This window comes from Argentina anserina, chromosome 1 (assembly GCF_933775445.1).
Source record: "Argentina anserina chromosome 1, drPotAnse1.1, whole genome shotgun sequence".
Taxonomy (NCBI): Eukaryota; Viridiplantae; Streptophyta; class Magnoliopsida; order Rosales; family Rosaceae; genus Argentina; species Argentina anserina.
The window spans coordinates 7,904,015-7,924,935 of NC_065872.1; the positions used below are offsets into that span (position 1 = coordinate 7,904,015).

A 20,921-nucleotide genomic window follows, 5' to 3' on the forward strand; every position below is an offset into this window, starting at 1 on the left:
TTTCTTTTTTAATTTTTATCTCCAATGGTAGTTCTGTAACTTCTGTTGTTTGAGTACTTCAAGGAATGGACACAAGTTTCTTCCGCACATATCTTCTTCAATTTCAACTTTTCGGTGGTGCGAGGACAACCATCAAACCTTAGCAAAACTTTACGAGAGCTTGTTGCTAATAATTCGCCGATATCAGATCATTAAACGAATAAGACATAACTAACTATTTTCACAGTAAAAACAAAAATCGCAATCCAACCTAATTGAAACCATAAAACAAGTGATTAGATTAGAAGGCCTAATATAAATATTGAACTTACCTTAATCCAAACTTTTACCGGGTATAGTCTTCCACTCTTCCATACAGCCTTTTGAAGCACCAAGCACCTGAACTCATAGTCTGATATTTTCAGAGTTATAAAAATCGACTTCGGAAGTAAAACTTAAGTAAAGCCAAACGTGGAATCTTGATCTTGTGTCAAAATTAATTTCCTCCATAAAGCCTGTGAATGCTATATACTTTGTCGTTTACAACCAAGCAAAAGTGCAAAACTCGACATCACTTAGCGCCAACTACCATGTCGATCTGTAATCATCAGGAAACAAAAACAAAAAACAATCATGTCTGTACGTACTAGCATATCAACCAGACAAACCCAAGCTAAAGCATGATAAGAATATGTTTACGAGTTCCAAGTTCCAAGCTTCAAGCCTTCAACTTCAACTGATCAATTCTCCCATATTCTTCTTCTTCTTCTTCTTGCATGTGGGCTGCTGCTAGCTTCTTCGATCTTCTTCTTCTACAGCGAGCGAGCAAGAGCTATCTCTGGTCGATCGATCAGATTCAACGCCACTGCCCTATAGAGCCGTCCCTAGCTAGGTTCGTCATCCCCGATTGGACGTGTACTTAAGTAAAACTATGTAGAAGAAGTATAATCAAAGCTAATGACAAGTTAATTCACAATATTTTGATCAAAACTAGAGAAGAAAGCATGAGACTGATGGTGGCATTGTCCGACTCCAGTTCAATTAATTTGCCAAGACTGACGCCCCCGCCAAAACGACCTGTCAATTTCCGACTTCCCCAAGTCATCCTCCAAATTACAAAACGACGAGTCTTTGGAATCCAGTGCTCTGCGTCAGTCAATCCACCAACTAGTGGGCTTGGCCCATATCGTGGGACCTAAAGGTACTTTGGCCCACAGGCCCACACCACGTGTTGGAATGATGAAACTTGTTAGCCCCCACGCTTTGGTTCTGATTACCAGTGATCGTCCATCAAACAGTTTTAATTTGTCAATGCTGATTGGAGGGTATTCATAAGAAAGATGGCTTATTCTTCCCGTCTTACCAAAAAGAAGTTCTGATCAGAATTTAGATTTCATAACTAAATTGGTGAAGGACTCATCGAAACGAGTTTGGTCTGGAGAATTAATATATACACACGTACTCATTTAGCTACTGATAGAAAAATGCATTTGATTTTGCGAAAGGCGTAAGGTGTCCTTAGCGCAATTTGATTAAAACGTAAATACCAATTCCATCAAATGACCCATATTCTCAACAACTATGGATTATAGATTACCCTGTATAATCTGACTCCCCATATTCACAAGAACGATGAACTCAAGAATGGAACCAAGAGAATAAGGCTTAGAGCGCGCAGTAGGAGCCATTTTATTTCTTTGCTATAAAATGTACTCAAATTAAATCTAATAATATCGGATGTATACATGCATAGTCGCATAGAGAAGAATGACAAATTAACTTGAGCTACATACGAACTAATTAATGACCTGACCCTAACCTGCCTATAAATTAAAATTCAAAGTCCCACACCCATTTGCGCATCTTCTTCTGTGAATTCATTTCTGACTTTCATGTGTGTGTGTGTGTGTAGTATATATGCCTGTTATTATGATTACTGGAATAGAGGACGTGATTCACATGATAAAAGTCATGGACTCAGGCTGATTGAGTCTGCGGAATTTGGTGGTGATTTCCTCATCTAGATGAGAGTTGCGTGTTTCCTCGTCTGTTTCAGAAAAGCATACTGTAATATGATTTTTTTTTCTTTAGAAGGAAAAGCAGCATGCATGCATGATCGCGTTGGCCTTCTACCTTTCAATATGAAATAGCTAGTGCAATGCTACCCTTATAGATGTGGCTTATTAACCGTCAGAAATCTGGGCCTTTTGATGGACCAGCCACCTTGAAAGAGATCAGAAAAATATTGAGTTTTGGCGCATAGCTTTACCTGTGATCATATAATACATACCAGCTAGCATTGCACTAGCTATTTCATATTGAAAGGTAGACAGGTGATTTTGAATCATTTTCTCGTTTTTCTGGTTTTCCACACTCCTGCATATGGATGTATACGATGGCGTGAGCTTGTTTTTTTTTTTTGGCTCAGAGAGAGAGAGAGAGATATATATATAGGATAGGATAGGGTCATAGAAACCTAGACAAGAATTAAACATAGGTGGAAGTGAATCCCAGGCTGTATAACTATAATTAACTTACAATTGGATAGTACACTTCGTTAAAATTCATATACTGTATGTATCGAATTACTTATCTCAAATTCTAAATTCACGACTAAAATTCGTACAATTTTAATTTGTACGTGCGCTGATTATAAATTTATAATTGGTTATCATATATAGCTCGATCCTTCTCTCATAATATGCTCAAAAGATTCAGTGAAGCGGCACGATCTTTAGGCAAGTTTTCTGTCGATCGATGACCATGTATCGATCGATCTCCAATGCAACTAATAATTTTCGTGCATTCAAACAATTTTCCCACCATGATGGCCTTCAAGTCTAAAGTTCATGATCGCTAGGAAAAGAAGAAAAAGACATGAGTACCAGCAAAAGTTAACTGTTCGTCACTTATAAAAGAAGATTGGGGGTCCGAAAAAATGGTCCTAGCTTAGCCCTCATGTCGCTTTGGAACGGAAAAGATACGGCTTTTGGTACTGAAAGGACCATTTAAGCATTACCAGAGGAAAAACATGGTTCAGACAGGAACGTATTTGCCTTGAGAATACAAAAGCTCCTGTGGCCTCGTTCAAATTCTGCATAAGCTTCCATTCTAGTCCTGCATGCATGTCGATCTATCTAATCATGTAGACTATACCACCTTGAGATTCCTCATAATTTTGCTCTCCCACGCACTTTTCTTTCTGAAAATTTTCTCCTTGCTTTCCTCGACCACTTCCTTTCCTTCTTTCTTTATCTAACTCACTCTTCCTTTTGCATTTCTTTCAGCGAAAATGGTAATGCATGAGCTCTCTTTCTTCTATTTACTTAATTACTTGTAACAAAACTTGAAAGGTCTTGTAGTAGTGCTCTTTAGTACGTCTCTGGCTTTTGGTATATGCAGATTGTACACTGTACAGTTTTAGTCTTGATGAATGTTTATAACGCTTTCCCCAGTTCAATAATCTCCTTCTTCTTTTTCATTTTTTTTCTTCGATTTTCTGCCTAGGATCCAACAAGTATGTCATCAATCCTATATATGTCGGTATTGAAAAACTGTTATCTATTATATAAGTGACCATGTATGTTTTTTTAATCAATAAAGCAAAGTCAAAATGATGAGCACCTATAGCTGTATGTGAAAAACAACTACCTACTTACAATACTCATGATTGGTTCCAATTTAGTCGAGAATTAGAACATGCAACTTGCACACCCTCAGATCGACCAAACAATATATGGAAATAAAGTGCAAACTTTACTTAAATATCAGTGTTATGTGTCCATATTTACGTTGTCATGTCAATAATTTTATGCATGGAACCGTGATAGCTAGCTAGTGTCATAGTGATTAACCAAAAAAAAAATAGTGTCATAGTGAATGTATCATGCCTCAACTTAATTATTGATGTTAATATTGTTTGAGGCCAACGGATTTGGAAACGAGCAAATATACTAGACGAAATCTGTTGTTATCGTAAATTAGTACGTTCCTTAGATACATGTAGTATCCCGGCCGTCTTTGTTCTTCTTATGATTAATTTAAGCTACATTCTTTCCCTACATTCACCTGAGTATTCTCTTACCAAGTTCTTGCTTCAAAACTTATATTTGGACTTAAAATTACATATGTATGAAATATATATATAAGTAATTAATTATTATATGATCGTGTGTCGTATCTCAAAATAATATTAGCGATAAGATGAACTTCGCTTACATTATGATTTTCTTATTATTGGCCGTAGTGATTGAACTAGTCATAGTTAAACTTCTACTTATCTGTTACTCTATTTGTCATCTCAAGCAATTAGGAACAAAAATACATTTTAACTAAATTACAAAATTAATTAGTCGTTTATGGTATGTGGATGTATATCATATAGTCATTTACAACTAACTGAACAAAATTACTACATTGACAACAATTTAATTGAACTAAATTAGAACATCAATAACAAAATTATCAGATTCATTTTACACATTTACATATAATTGAACAAAATTACTATGTTTACAACAATTTGTTTAAAAACTTGTAAAATGTTATAAGTGAAGTAATTACCTATAATTCACTACAATTACCTAAATAATGATTTATTTTACCACAATTACGATAAATTTATTATCATATTTATAAATGTGAGTATGATATACCGGTACCTAAGAAAATTCCACAAAATAGAAGACCTTTCAACTAATTCCTTAGGCTTTGTTGTACTATTGCAAGGGGATCATAATCATTGAGTTCTACATATTCCTAATCAGTGGAGAATAATTATATATGTTGATCAGGCCAGGTCATTCAATCAAATATCCTTTTATGAATTGTGTGCACAAGTTCAATTAAACCTGCACTTTATTATCAGATTAATGTTGAATCTTAGCTTTAGGAGAAGGGAATGAGAGTCACTGTATGATTTGCCTCCCCAATTTTTGTACACGGTAAAACCCATACAACCTAAAGATCCATGTGCCCTTGTCTAACATGTCCTTCTTCCTCTTTATCTTGCTTCCTGGGAATCTTTAGCTTTATAAGAATTTATTTCCTTGATTTACATGGTGAGAAGGTGTTAGGTGCCTGGTCTTCGATCAATTTGCACCAATCATCAATGGTTCACTTAAAAGCAATGGTTGTGGTAGCTAGCTAGGTTTTTTTTTTTGCCCTATTTCTTAACATTCATCATGTCATCAGCATCTTTCAATATTCTCTCTGGTTGGTTGGTACATTATGTCTGTCTCATTTAGATATTTATTTGGTGACAGTGAAAATTCCCTCTTTATTTCCATAGTTGTACCATTCATCGTCTCTGAGATTCTTAATTCTCAGCAGGTAGTCTTTGATTTATTCGTGTATAATTTTTTTGAATGAAAAGGTAAGTTTTTTCTGTCGCCAATTTAAAATACTATAGTTCATGCTTGGATCATATATAAACAAGTGTAACTTCAAATGTCTTTTCAACTTCCCTATTACATTGTACCAAAGGAAGTCGGTCCGATCAAATGCTTTATCAGTGAGTCCACAAACGCAGATAGCCTTCGCACTTAGCGTTTTAGCGTGTACGTTATTCTAAACAAAATGCGATGAACTGGAAGTTGTGTTTTTGAAATAACTACGTAAGAAATTTAAGTTGGACATTAGTTTTTTACGTCATAATTGATTTTGGTCCTTAAATTGATCGATAACACAAGTTTCTGAAGTAAATTACTTAAAAGTTTTCAAAGTGATAAAACTAGCTAGTTTGATGTATGAAAAATAATGTTAACATACGAAATCCTTACATCCTACTGTATATATATATATATATGTGAAATATAAACGTGAAAATGGATTATCTCTTTTTACTTTTTTAGAAAGAGATATCAAAAAAGTTTATAATCTCTAGGTTTGTTTCTCTCTTCATTGTAAGGATCATCCACTGTCAGTTAGTGCTTTATTACTAGCTAGCTACTTGAGCTAGAGCTCGTTGGAATCGATTATCGATCTTGTATAAGCAGCAAGCACAATTGCATAACTTGCTGCCTAGATATATATCACATTCCTCGATCCATATATAGAACATAATAAATGGCGGCGTAGAAAGAGAAGTAGCTAGCTACCATGCAGTTTTTGAACAAGAATTTAAGATGACACTACTAGCAAAAAGTGTTCTCATACTGATTTTAATCAGTGAGAATTAAAGGTATTTCACATGGATGTCAGTGTCGGAAAGCTATTAACCACGGTGCGCATACGGAATGTCTATCGGTGTACTTTGGAGGGGGGGCTAATAATTATTAGACACGGATTTTAAAATCCGTGCAAGTTGTTGACGTGGGCCCCATGAATATCCACGACCATACTCAATTTGTCTAACAAGTTTTCAGTGTGAATAAATGTTTTTATTCACACTGATATCTGTGTGTCATATTACAATACACACTGATATCAGTGTGAGTAATTATAATAGATTTAAAAAAAACATCAATATTGGCCTAATATATATTACCACACATATACATTAGGCTTAAGATCAAATCATCACCCGAGTTCAACTTTCAAGCACAGGATACAAATATCATATGATAAGTGACCACTACTTTATAACACAAACCACTCAAAGAGATTGTTCAACTAAGAAGTGCAGGATTAAACTAAATTTGTACCCTAGATGCATGTAATGGGACTATAAATGCCTAGCAAATGACATTTTATGTTTTAAGTTGAAATCAGATTACTGAAATTTAACAAAATAACAACCCCCTTTCATATCAAACTTGCGAGATGCAGTTTCTTTAACCAATGAAGAAACTTTTCCCTGAGAGTTCTCATTACTGGTGAATACCTGGCACATATGAAACAACTTTCCAAATACGCATTTGCTTTAAAAGAATCTCACCTGAACGTATTCCTCTAAGTTTTCTGGTATGATGTAATGAATCATCTCAAACAATATGCAACATATGACTACAGAAATCTAAAAACAATGACGAAATAAAGCCAGAAAACAAACTGCTCCCTAGCTAGGCCATTTTATAAATTGAAGTGAAGGCCTTGTTTTTCCCTTTTATTGTTTCTATCAAAATACATGTGATAATAGAAGAAAGAGCAACTTGCAAGCTTTAATAGTATTCTTCCTTCCTCTTTCTCCAATAAACAAAGGGCATAATATCATAAATAAGCCATACTCACCTTAAAAAAGAACATTGATGCAATTAAACCAGTTTATGTGTAATCCAGGACCGTGTTTGTACCACTGAGCAATGCTCCCTGTATTGCCTGTGTATGAAAAATTATGTCACATAACCAGAAATGAGAACCCAAAGACAGTTGAACTACTGTCATTTCACATGTGATATATCAATGAAATAAAATCAGAATAGTTGATCACTCGCACAACTAAGGTCTGTTGTGATTTAAATCAAGATAACTATGTATAAGCTATATACTATAGACTAGTCTTTATTGCAGTTCACAAATAAATACAATACAGAATAAGTTGGATTGAGATGTTAACCAAATAGATGAAGTTATACCTTCAACCAGGAGGACCACGAAGTCTCTCACGTTCACGGCTTCTTGTTTTTGAAATTCTAGAAGAAGTATCCATCTACCTTGACACCAAAATAACATATTTCAACCATTGCACAAAATAAATCATGAGCAATTCACTCTCATAAACTGTATCTAAAACCACAGACAGAAGCATATCCAAACCCGTCCAAAACAATAACTACAAATAAAGCTTATTCCTTTCATCACAAACCCAACAAGCTCACCCCTCATTCCATCCCCAAACCCCACTCGAATTGGGTATCACCCAACTGAGAAATAACACCAAATTATCAAATGGGTAAGATTAAATTCAATAAAGATGGTACCTTTCTGGTGAGATGTTCACCAGGGATGTCGAAGACTCGCTAGGGCGGTACTGGACCAAAGCGGAGATCTGAATTGGAGAGGAGAAATTGGGAAGTATGGAGGCAGCAGGTCAAGTTGTTGAGGTCGAGGCGTGAACGAGGTCGTCGCGGTAGGAGATCGGCTTCTGGAAGTCGACGGTTCCAGAAGAACTCGCCATTATTGATCTGAGATTCGCCAGCAGTGGAGATGTTGATCTTGATTAACTCATGGAGAATAACAAAACTCGAACCCTAAAATTGAAATCGAGTAAAAACCTAGTGTTGAGAAATCAAGAACTGTTATTTACCTTGTTAGCAAACTGAGGAATGGATTGAAGATGAGGTCGTGAAATTGGGGTCGGAGAGCAGTGTCATAGGAGAGTAGCGTCGTCGACCTCGTTGTGGGTGGAGCTTTTCAATTGGGTTTTTTTAGCAGCGCTAGAATGAAACCCAAATTTTCTGTTTGGCGCTTAAAGATTGGAGCTGGCGCATTTGGAAAGAATTTGCTATGGTTTTGATTACACACTGAAATTTATGGGTAATTCTTTCAGAAAATTCGTAGATTTTTGTGTTAGTTTTTTATTACACACAGATAAATGTGTGTGTTATATCACGCACGGACAACAGTGAGCATAATATAGATATAACACACGGAACTCTGTGTGTATTCTTATTACACACGGAACTCTGTGTGTATTCTTATATAACACTGATTTTAGTGGTTATTGTAAGTTATATAATTTCTGGTGGACCCTTATTAGTTTATTTCACACGGTTAATTGTGTGAATTGGTATATGTCACTGATTTATAATGGTCAGTGTGAGTAAAATCAGTGTGAGAGCTATTTTTGTTAGTAGTGTGGCATCTAAAAATTTCACCATGCATATATAAGGGGCGGAACTACCTTCATAGACCCTCCCCCATATTTTTAAATCATTCCATAATTACTTCATATATCTCATATATATGCTGAAATTTTGTGCTAATTAAACAACCGAACCCGCCTTCATCAAGGACGTCAAGTAAATGACAATCAAAATGGTTAATTTCGATTTTTTTTGCGTGAAAATGAGGGCTTGTGAGGCTACCCTCGAACCTTGATTTATGAAATTGGCGAATATAAGGAGGGGACATAAAGCTTAAACCCCTGATTACAAATATTTGAAATAATATCAAACACCTTTACAAACTTGTACTCAACTAGGCACCAACTAGCAAAGAATGCTCTCACGGCTACTCTATTTGTTTTAGAATAGCGGTGACATACCAGAAATATAACTCGACTATTGTGAAGCATAATTATCAATAACACAGTTTTCCCACTATGTTGCCGCCGGAAAATAAATTTGACCAAACTTAACTTCACCCTGCCACTAGGCGGCAACGACCATTTAACAAAGTAAGAAACTCGCCGCCTACCAAGAGCAGACAAGGCACTAAAAGTGCACTCACAGACACGAAGCCAGACTAGACCTAGACAACTAAGGTAGGAACTTATTTCCAACAAAACACACAAACAAAAAATGAACATAAAAGCATTAGCTAACAAAAAACTGGGCATGACTCAACATTGGAGCCCAACCCTTATTATTAGCCCAGATCAGGCCCATCAGATATGACCAGGCCCAAAAGAGGACATCATGAAGGTCAACGACCCTCTCAGCCAACCGCGCCAGCACCGTCATCCCTCCACGCTCGCAGCCCGACCACAGGCACCGTGCGACCACCAAGGCGTTCCATTATCCCACCGACGACGGCCAACCTCCACCAAGCACCACGGTTTACCAAGATCGTCCGCACCTAGATATAAATGGATACTCCAACATGGACGGTTAGCTTGATCTAACAAATCACCGGATCCGATTAGGATCTGGAAGCAGACAGACTCCACACTGATGCAACGATCTCTCTTTCCGTCGACGATCCCACCCCCCAATGACAACATCAACGATGTGAGTCCTCGAACCTGAACCACACCCATTAAAATCCTCTCTGGTCCGGCCACCTCCATCAAGGACACAACATCTATCATCAATGCAGACGGAAACTAGGCAGCCTCATCCGACGACAGTGCCGCTAGGGCGCGCCACCGGACAGAGGATGAGAATTTTTCGAAACCCTAGCGCTCTTGCCTCTCTCTTTTTGTCGACAAGAATATTCTGTGCTGATTGCCTCCAATTTGAAGATAGAAATATGTAAATTTTGCTTAAATTTAAAATATTTTGCAATTCATTATCCTTAATGTCAAATTTGTTTAGTTGTTTTATTTATTTAATGAGATACGCAATACTTGCTAAAATCATTATCATTTACACTTCATTTATATCTTGACCTCCTAAGATTCAAATTATGGTTCGCCACAGTTGATAAAGAACTATATACAGTTAAGTACCTCGCAAAATTAACTACGAAATGCAAGTAGTTGTAGTTGCATTATTGATGGGATGAAGGTTAATTCTGACTTCTGAGATGGTAGGCGCTTGGAGAAAGACTGAAAGAGGTGGCTCATCATAGCTTAATTTTACTATGGAAGGCACCATTTCATTGCTGTGGTCTGATTCCCCTACCATATATATACTTAGCAATTTGGTGTGAGAAACATAGGTGGGTATGTTATCGTACATGTCATATTACACAACAGTTCTGCATTACTACATGTACACTTATCTAACTGTTTTGCCGTTATGGCCCTAATTTTAAATGATCATATCTGCCATATCTCCTAGTTTTTACCCATATATGTACTTCGAATGACCCAATGTTACTACGATTTCTGTATCCATTTGACTATAGTTTTAGAGACCACAATTTCATCACTAATGCCCAAAACGTTGTCAAAATTTAAATTTTGTCACTGGAAAACTATATACGGCAATGAAGTACGCACAGCTGGCGAGATAACAGTATAAAACCAACGCCCTATTCCGCTAGGGTAATTTACAGATGTTGAGCCATGGAAGGACGTGTATCCCAATTTAGGACAGAGCCCCAGGACCTTGCTACAATATTCGCCCTAATCTAGCTAAATTAGGGTAGAGTAGGGTACTAGGTTGTATAGTTTATTATCGTAAGGTAGAACGCGTGAAGCTTCATGAACCAGGAACTTCAATCCGCAACTTTTGCAAACTCTTGTTTTAATGAGCTAATAATCAGTACTAGTTTCAACTTATACAAGCTCATTAGGGAATCGAGTTGTTAAGGGTGACCACACTACATTTTTACATGGTACTTGTGAGACAGAAATTTTTTTTTCGTACTTAATTACTTATTACTTAAAAGCTTTGAGAATCTTTATGTGATATATATACAGTTCTTATCCAGAGTTCATTCTGAAATTACAGAGTGAAGTTCCAATTTTGACACATTTTTCGGTCAATTTTTTTCACTATAAGCGATTCAATATTTAGGTATGTTATTCAAGATCATCTCTACAAAGTTTCATCCAATTTGACAATGGTTTGAGTTTTCAAAATTGAGATTTACACGAACAGTTCATATCGAACAGTTTTAATTCATTCATTGATTTAATATAATTTCAATACCTTAACGATGTCCGAATTATATGAAATTTTGTAGAGATGATCTTGAATAACATACCTAAATATTAAATCGTTTATGGTTTAAAAAATTACCGAAAATTGTGTCAAAATTGGAACTTCACTCTGTAATTTCAGAGTGAAGTTTCACTTTCGATATGGACTGATATATATATATATATATATATATTCACTAATATAATTACTTAACCGTTGCTATAATATTGTTGCTTTCATTCGTGTAGGTTCTGTTCGGACAACTATTACATTTTATAGTTATTTGGTATCTTGTCTTGTACGTAATGCAAATTAACCTTTTGACTTATTCATTACGTATGATCAAAGCTACGTACAGTCACCTATATAAAGATGCCATTTTTTTCTTTTACTATCTGATGGTCATTTTACCATGTATCATTAAGGATCAAATTGGATTAAAATCGAATTTAATCTTTTCAAAGCATATGTTAAATTTTTTTTGGTCCAACAGCATATGTTAACTTGATAGCAAAATGACAACAATTATTGAACTGTTTTTTAAAGGTAAAAATCAGTGTATTAGATAATTACCTACAAGAGGCAAAAACTAACTACACTTAAATGAGACGAAGTCTCACTTAGGCATCATCATCGTTCAATACAACAACAAAAGAAGCTCGTATTAAGCATAAGTGCATAACACTAGCCTAACACCTAAACCACCGTAACTACATCTCCTAAGACAAAGTGGAAAAAGCTTGTTAAAGGAAATAATGGCATATTTTTTTGTTTTTGCTTTGTAATTGAAGCAAGGGCAAAAACATCATTAAGTTCTGCACCCAACGGAAGTCGTTTAATCAGACTCCAGTTCAGTAAATCCCGTTCTAACTTTGCGCAACCTTAAGAACCTGAAAACCAGCTTACGTAATCATTCCGCTCCCCGTTATCTTCAACGCTCCACACCCCCAACGTGGTGGCCATTAATTAGAGGCATTTTCGGTGCTGCCCAGATCTACGTAACGGCGCCGTCAAACCCTCCGTTTTCAGATTCCCCGTCACTGTTAACGGAGTCTGGACCACCTCGTTGCCCCATTTGCCCTGCCCCCCGCACTTATATACCCTGCCAATCCCAGCCGTCCAACTAGCCCTCACCATCATCGTCATCACCACAGCTCAAACTCCCACTCAAACCTCTCTCTCTAAACAAACGACGACACAAAAGAGCGATAATATCAACACCATCTGTACAGAGATGGCGACTGAGTGATCAACACACGTCATCAGAAATCTTAACTGCAGTAGCGATCGATGGAGGCTAAGGATGCGGAAACCAGCTCAGCCAAGAAGAGGAAGCAGGTCGATGTTGCACAGTTGGTCAAGACCAAACTCGTTCAGCTCAACAAGAAGCGGAGACGTCTTGTTGTAACCGTAACCAAATCACCAGAGGAAACACAGACTATACAGTGTGCTATAAATGGTACTGTACGTGAAGCCAAGGAGGATGATGATAACGCAGTTTGCGCCAGCCCTAATAGCTCCGGCTCCGATCACATTAACGTCGACGAGACCTCTTTTTGCTCAAGTAACGGCTCGAGTGAGCTCGTGGAAGATGGAAGCAACCCCAATCTTGTAGATCTGGAGGTAGGGATTGGAAACGTTTGAATAAAATTAAGTTCGAGCTATAAATTTACTTCTCTCTCTCATCTTCTTGAATGTTTTGATTTTGTTGTCTGGAGGCTTTTATTGCAGTTTTTCGGTTGCTTCAACATCAGCAGTTTCACGTTTTGTGTGGCATCTTTTGCTTAACTGAATTTAATTTTCACAGGCTGACGATGATGATGAGAGTGACGAAGTTGAATCGCAGACGTATAATCCACTCAGAGAAAGGTTTGAATTTAATTTATATAACTCGGGACATCAAACATTTATGACTTTAATTATTCAGGGTTTCTTCACTTTCTTGTATACGATTCAAATATTCAAATATTCAAAATTTCAATTTCAAAAACGCTACCTCCCTCATCCTGAAATGTATTTATATTCGTCGCCTCCAGTGCTTAGATTGCTCAGCTTCTCACTTCGGTACGGTGTGGTTATACTATAGCAGGAGACAGATGGCGCCTTCAAGCAACCTTCAACCTCAACAAACGCCGACGGAACCTCGGCGAGGAGCCACGGCGGAGAAAATCCCTACGGAAATGGAGCTGGAAGAGTTCTTTACGGCGGCCGAGAAACACATCCAAAGTAAATTTTCAGAGAAGTAAGTTTTAGCTTAGAACTAGTTTCTTATCTTTCTTTCTTTCTGTGCTACTTTAAAGTACGAACTCTGCCAAATAGTCTAAGCATCAATTTCTGAACCGAATAATTGCAGATATAACTACGACGTTAGGAAGGACGAGCCGTTGGAAGGACGTTACGAATGGACTCGGTTAAAGCCATAATTCGATTCTCATGCATATTGTAGCCTCTCTATGTACAGCTAGCTAGCTAAAGCTCTTAAGGTTATCAAGAAGGTCGAAGAAGCTGACGAGCTTTGTTCAGAGTACGACTGGTACGACACCGAGTTCCTGCTGCAGAATTTGTAAGAAAGCAGATAGAAGAGAACAAAGAGCTAGCTTAGGTTGAACAGCAATGCTTCTAGAAAAACAATTTCTCTTTGGTGTCTCTTTCTCTATCTGTTACTGTTCTTCTCCCTCTTAGGTACTGCTCTCTGTGTTCATCAACAAACACACACACATTGCGGCCAATAATTTCAGTATGCCTCGTCGTCGATTATTTAATAAATGAGAAAAGAAAAGAAAAATATAATTCATGCAAATTCTTTTGTCTTGCACTAATACTATTATATTTTCCGTATGATTGGTTTATAATAATTGACGGCGTGTGGGTGTCGAGGGCCGAAAAGTTATGATCTTATCTCCTCCTCCATGTGCACCTAGTTTGGCCCCATCGGTTTTTCCAAATCCCGAGTTAAAAATCAAAGTGGATAACTAGTGCAGGGAATATTACTGTTTCTGGAGTAAACTCGATTTGGTGAAAATGAATTGTAGGGGTTCTGGTAACGGTTAAAACTGTTACAGAGAGAGAGAGAGAGAGAGAGAGAGAGAGAGAGAGAGAGAGAGAGAGAGGTCTGAGTTTATATGTTGTGAAGGTGACGATGGAGAAATGAGGAAAATGAGTGTTTTAATGGCACGGATTCTGCCGGAAGGGGGCCGGCTTTCTGTTTTGGTGTCATCATTTATGATTCTTGGAAATTTGTTGGTTCCAATATAGTGTAGGAATGAACCATACTGTTCAGTCCGTCACATAAGTATAGGGCCGGGATCAAAACCTCAAGATTCTTACATGAAATTATCACATTTAGGTATTGGCCAAACAACCGAATCACTCGTGTTAAGGTATGTATAATTTGAAGTGACAAAACCAAATGAGTTTATAGCCAATAATGAATTTCGGGTCCATTGACTTATCCTAACTTTAGATCTAATAATGTAGTTGATAAACACAAATCATTTGGTCACGTATTGGTGTCCGGCTAAACACCACTGTACTAGAGAAGAAGAAGAGTCAGTGGACCTGTGAAGCAAAATAGTGTGGCTGATAGATTGACTCACTTTGTTAGTCAAGATTGTTTTATCGATCTCACGTATTTGAGATGAGGTTTTGGAGTTGATGTCCTCTGTAGAGACTTTTGTAATAATATTATTAATCCGGTTCCACGTGTAATAATATTATTAATCCGGTTCCACGTATTACGTCAGTAGTGAATAAGTGATGGCTCTTTTACTTGAGAATTTGTAACCTAGAGGGGTGTATTCAATCAAGATTTTAAAAGATTTTGTTGTAATCTTGGAAATCCATGGAATAAGCTGGATTGTGCTAATTCCATGGATTGTTGTCATTTCATAAAGAGTCTATCAGATTTGATTAGATTGATTTACTAGCATTCCATTGAATTTTTAAAGTCCATGACTACTGTAATAGCAATAAACAAAACAATATATCAACCAAAACACAAATAGTACAATGATTTTCTTTCATTTGGTGGGTGGGAAAGAAACTATTCGATGTTCATACAAATGCTGAGAAACATTAGAGCTACATGGAGATGGTGATGTCAAATAGCCAGCTACTACGCAAAGTGCGATGATTTTAATCCCTTGAATTATATCAAGATCACATTAATATTTAGGGAAGAGCAGTACGATGAATAAAAAGGGCAAGCTAATCGACTAAATTTTCTAAGCTATTTTTTAAAGGTTTATATCACACAAAGTTACAAAAGATTCTTGTAAATGTAGTCTACCATAATGTCTTTGCCTTCGCTGAAATGAAATCAAGGCTTTGACAAACTTGGCCTCCCCAAAATCAAAATCAGGCTGTAGAGTTGGTATTTGAATCACAGTTTCTGTAATGAATCTGGGAGATTTGAAAAAATCACAATGACTGATATTTGAATGATTTTCCCTGTCATAACAAATCAGTTGCTTTCCAATAAGAGATATAGTTAAAACAAGATTAAGTTAGCTAGATAGATATTGAAAGAATTTAAGCACGTTGTGCATTCATCCTCAACCTTCGAGTGTTCAAATGTAAGAGCTAAAATAAGCCAATGTTGCATCCTACGGGTCATAGATCATGACTCTTTTCATATATATTGTTATACTTGAATTCACTGTCAAGTGTCCAGACATTGTAGGTACAACTCCAATGAGTGAGCACAATTTCCCACTAAAAAGGTAATTGCATGCACTTTGTATGAACCTATAACTATTTGGTCACACCCTCAAAGCTTCATATCATATTAGACATAAATACTTTCAACATATTTCCCAGATAATTTGGTAAGCAAGTGAATGCATTGATCAATACAACCATGGGCAAAGAGACAAAGGCCAACATCACTACTGACTTTGCGTCAGGTAACTAGAACAAGTCTAACAATAGGACTTCACACCAAAAAAGTACTGGAATTAAACAAGCAACAACAATGATGGAGATAAAGCAAAATCATTTATCAACAAGGAATGGCAGTGCAAATCACTCCGTGGCTCAGAGCCTCACCAGAGTTTTCATCGAAGAACCTATCGACTGAGGAGATATGGAGCTCCCATCATGTTTTGAGTACTGAGTGCCTTTCAAAATCATAGCAGAATAAAAGAATAAGATAATATAGGATTGAAATTCTATTGAGGTGAGGTACCATAACACGAAGAACCCATAACATAATAGAAGACCAAAGCTTTGCAAACTTTCTAATAAATCTGGCTATTGTTCTCAACATTTACAATCATAGCAAACAACTCATCCAGGTAAAAATTGATCGCGTTCAGGTCAAGAATGATAAGACCTAACAATGAATTGATCGCTATCATGTCATATTAACAATGAACCCTAAAACCCCAATTCAATATGATTCTGAATTACGGCAAGAAAAATCATGGAAAGAAGGCTTGAATTAACAAAAACAATATGAATGAAGAAATTTTATGGAGTGGAGGAACTACCTACGGGGTCGGTCGAGAAAAGATATCCATGTATGCTCGTCGATCTACTGAGGTGAGAGTCATGTGAAATCTCTTGAGATGTGAGCAGATTTCTGAGGAGCTTAGATACTTATACTCAGGTCTCTAGAATCCTCTAAAATCAGACATTTAATGAAATCTTTGAAATTCAATCAACTTTTGAATACCGTCAGATTTTATAGGAATCTTAAAAATCCATATTGAATACCTATGGACTTTTTAAATACAAAACAATCTCATAGAGTCTCCATTGAATACACCCCCCTTAGTTTGTACAATATTATGGAATTTCATAGCTACTCTACAAATTCAGTAACGAAAAGGAGTATAGTTGTTATGCTAAATTTATGAATGGGATCAATGCCCTGGTAAAAGGTAAATGAGATCAGAGAAAATTATTCCTATGTTGTTCTTTTCTTTCCCCATATACGTACTGAATTACTAATCATTTCAAGGTGCTCGCAGCTTCGAGCGAGCAATTGATTCGGGAACTGATCGTGGACTTGCTCCTAAATGGGGAACGAGCCTATCATTTTATTTAACTAGCCCAATGCTAATCGGTCAAGAGTCCCTCGAGCAATGAAAATGTCAATAATGAAAACAGTAGAATAAATTCGAGAGAATAATTGTAATTTTATTAATAGACGTATAACCTTATATATGGGTATTACATCAAAGATCTCGATGAATCAGGGATAAGATAACATTCTTTAACTAGCTAGGCTATACTAATTAGAACAAGATACACCAAGAATGTATAGGAGATGATTCTGCTACAACACTCTCCCTTGTATCGTGATCCTAATGTGACATAGTTCAATACTGGTGTCTCGGTTCTTATCAAAATAACACTTTTCTTGTTGGAATACTAATAATACAACCCCATATCAATGGAATCTTACAAGTGCCTAAAAATATTCTTGACACCGGTCCAATGACACATAGTTGGTGGAGAACTAAATCTTGCCAACAAGTTCACTGAGAATGCAATGTCTGGACGAGTACATTGAGGTAGATAAAGCAAAGCTCCTATAACACTCAAATATGGGTATTCAGGACCAAGTATCTCTTCATTGTCATCTTTCAGAAGGAGTGGATCTTTCTTGGTATCCAAACTTCTTACGACCATAGGAGTACTAGAAGGATGCATAACTTTGTCCATACATAAGCGTATGAGCATCTTTTGGACATATGCAGACTGGTGTACAAGGATTTCACTAACTCTATGCTCAATTTCCAAACCTAAGCAAAACTGAGACTTTTCCATGTCTTTCATCTCAAATTCTGCTTTCAAGTAGCTTATCGTCTCACCAATCTCATTAAGAGATCCAATTATGTTTATGTCATTGACATAGACAGCTACTATAGCAAAACCAGAACTATTGCGTTTGCTAAACACGCAAGGGCACAATTCATCGTTCTTGTATCCCTTCCCAATCGTTCTTGGACATATGCAGACTGGTGTACAAGGATTTCACTAATTCTATGCTCAATTTTCCAAACCTAAGCAAAACCGAGATTTTCCCATGTTTTTCATCTCAAATTTTACTTTCAAGTAGCTTATCATATCACCAATCTCATTAAGAGATCCAATTATGTTTATGTCATTGACACAGACAGCTACAATAGCAAAACCATAACTATTGCGTTTGATAAACACGGAAGGACGCAATTCATCGTTCTTGTATCCCTTCCTAATCAAGTATTCGCTTAAACATGTATTCCACATTCTACCTGATTGTTTAAGTCCATAAAGTGAGCATTGTAACCTAATGGCATAGGCAATATGTGGCTTACTTAACTTGGGTACTTGAAGTCCATCATGAACCTTCATGTATATCTTTGTACCTTGATCCCTATAAAGATACGCGGTCACCACATCTAATAGCTACATGTCTAGCATTTCATATACCACTAGACTTATCATATATCGGAAGGCAATGATATCCATAACCCGAGAATATGTCTCCTCGTAGTCAACACCAGGGCGTTGAGAGAATCCTTGAGCAACAAGTCACGCTTTATACCGCAAGATTTCACCTTTCTCATCCAGTTTACGAACAAAGACTCATTTATGTCTAACATGCTTAACATTCGGCGGTACTTCAATGGCCGAACCGAAAACTTGCCTTTTATTTAGAGAGTCTAGTTACGTCTGTATTGCTTCCTTTCATTTCAGTCAATATGTTCTTCGTTGACATTCTTCGACGACGCAGTTCCATGTCATCACCATCGATGATTTCTCGAGCGACAGAATAAGCAAACACATCATTTATCCACATGGAATTCATATCCATGACTTTTGGAGCATTTAACTCGCTCAATGAGATTTTTTTTCTCTCTGATATAAACAATGAGTCTGAAGCGTCCCTCAGATCATCATGTGTTGATTCATGGACATAGCTATTATAAGAGATAATCTCGTAGCTCGGTTTATTCGAGTCTATAATGAGTGGATCGGTTCGTACCTTAGTTTTAGCTCTTTTTCTTGGTTGTGAGTCAATGGAACCTTTCGACCTCTCTTTCCTCTTGGGAGGGGCCGAGACCGTCACCGTGCCTTCACCTAGGGTAGGCTCAGCCAAGCCTGGCCCTGGTACAGCGACATCTTGCCGAAGGTCGGGACTTCTAACCTCGTAGGACAGTTTGCAGCAGGTATACTCGATCTCGTCACTTTTGCAATATCTGTAAAGACGTCAGGCATCAAATCTGACACCGTATGTAACTACAAAATATATTGCACTTCAATCTCAGGATGAGATGTGCAAGGACCCCAATGAGACATAGTGGGGGTATTCCACGTCAATTCTCGACGTTTATCTTGAACATAAGTGTTCTTATCTCCCCCTAAATGTGGGAAGTGTGTCTCATCGAAGTAACAATCTGTAATCTAGTAGTAAAAAGACCTCATGTCTGAGAGTCAATGTAGCGGATAATCGTTGGAGAGCTATATCCAACATAAATTGTCATTCGTCTATGTGGACCCATTTTCTTACGCAGTGGAGGCGTTAGGCACATAAACCATGCAACCAAACGTGTGTAAATGTGAAATTCAAACTCATATCCAGTTACCAACTGGTACTCACTAACAAGTTGTTTGGCGGTGGGTCGGAAACGAATTAGTACAGTTGTATGCAAGATTGCATATCCCAAGCAGTTATGGGCAAGTTACAATGCATAACTAAAGCCCGATGAATTCGAGAGAATAACAGTAATTTTATTAATAAACATATGACCTTATAATATGCGTTACATCAAAAATCTCGATGAATTAGGGATAATATAACATTCTTTAACTAGTTATAATATACTAATTAGGACAAGATACACAAAGAATGCATAGGAGATGATTCTCCTACAATAGAGGGATTATAACTAGACACATATGAACCGCATTTGACTGGAAATATTATCAAGTTTATCAAGTTGATGTGGTTTGTTTATTGTTCTCAAGTTGATGTGGTTTGTTTATTGTTCTCAACTTTGCTTCAATCTATTCCTCACCGTAAAATGTTTTGGAAAGTAGATACCCGTGGCTTTCCAATGACATAAAGTTCACAACCTAATCCGATCGGAGAAGTTCACAGTGCTCTGTCGAAGTTGACTGACTTGCAAATTTCCGGACATGACTGTCCTATTTTGCTAAAACGGCCATAACTCAATCAATATAATAACTATGAGCAAATGGTTGGTGTCCCTGGAAAGTAGATACATAGACCTTTCCAACAGTACCAATTTCACCATAGTTCATTGAGCGAGCTGTCTTATAGGTCTCGTTGAAGTTGACCTATGAAACTGGACAGATTCTGATTTGTCACATTCAATGTGTCTTTTGCAAAAAGAATGGGGGAATGGACCAATAAATGACTGATTTTGGTCTGAAGCGGAACCGTACGTATCCTTGACGCTACCAATGTCGACTGCTACACCAAGGCGTACGTTGATGTTGCTGGAGCTGCTGGCAACGTTGGTGTGGATAGGATTTGTGTTGGTTCACTAAGTGTAGAACTAAATCCATGTCAAAAAA

At 37.1% G+C, this 20,921-nt stretch overlaps 1 protein-coding gene across 2 annotated transcripts; it reads left to right on the forward strand.

The window, feature by feature from the left end:
- The first annotated feature begins 12,564 nt into the window (after positions 1 to 12,564).
- On the forward strand, positions 12,565 to 14,075 carry LOC126792319 (cyclin-dependent kinase inhibitor 7). 2 transcript variants are annotated; one of them, XM_050518773.1, is made up of 4 exons: positions 12,565 to 13,013; positions 13,198 to 13,259; positions 13,477 to 13,632; positions 13,744 to 14,075. In XM_050518773.1, exons 1-4 carry the CDS (start codon positions 12,681 to 12,683, stop codon positions 13,811 to 13,813), a joined length of 621 nt encoding a protein of 206 aa, XP_050374730.1. In that variant the 5' UTR covers positions 12,565 to 12,680; the 3' UTR covers positions 13,814 to 14,075. The 2 variants fall into 2 exon arrangements, with proteins under 2 accessions (XP_050374730.1, XP_050374736.1); XM_050518779.1 differs by having other exon boundaries at positions 13,480 to 13,632.
- The last annotated feature ends 6,846 nt before the right edge of the window (positions 14,076 to 20,921 follow it).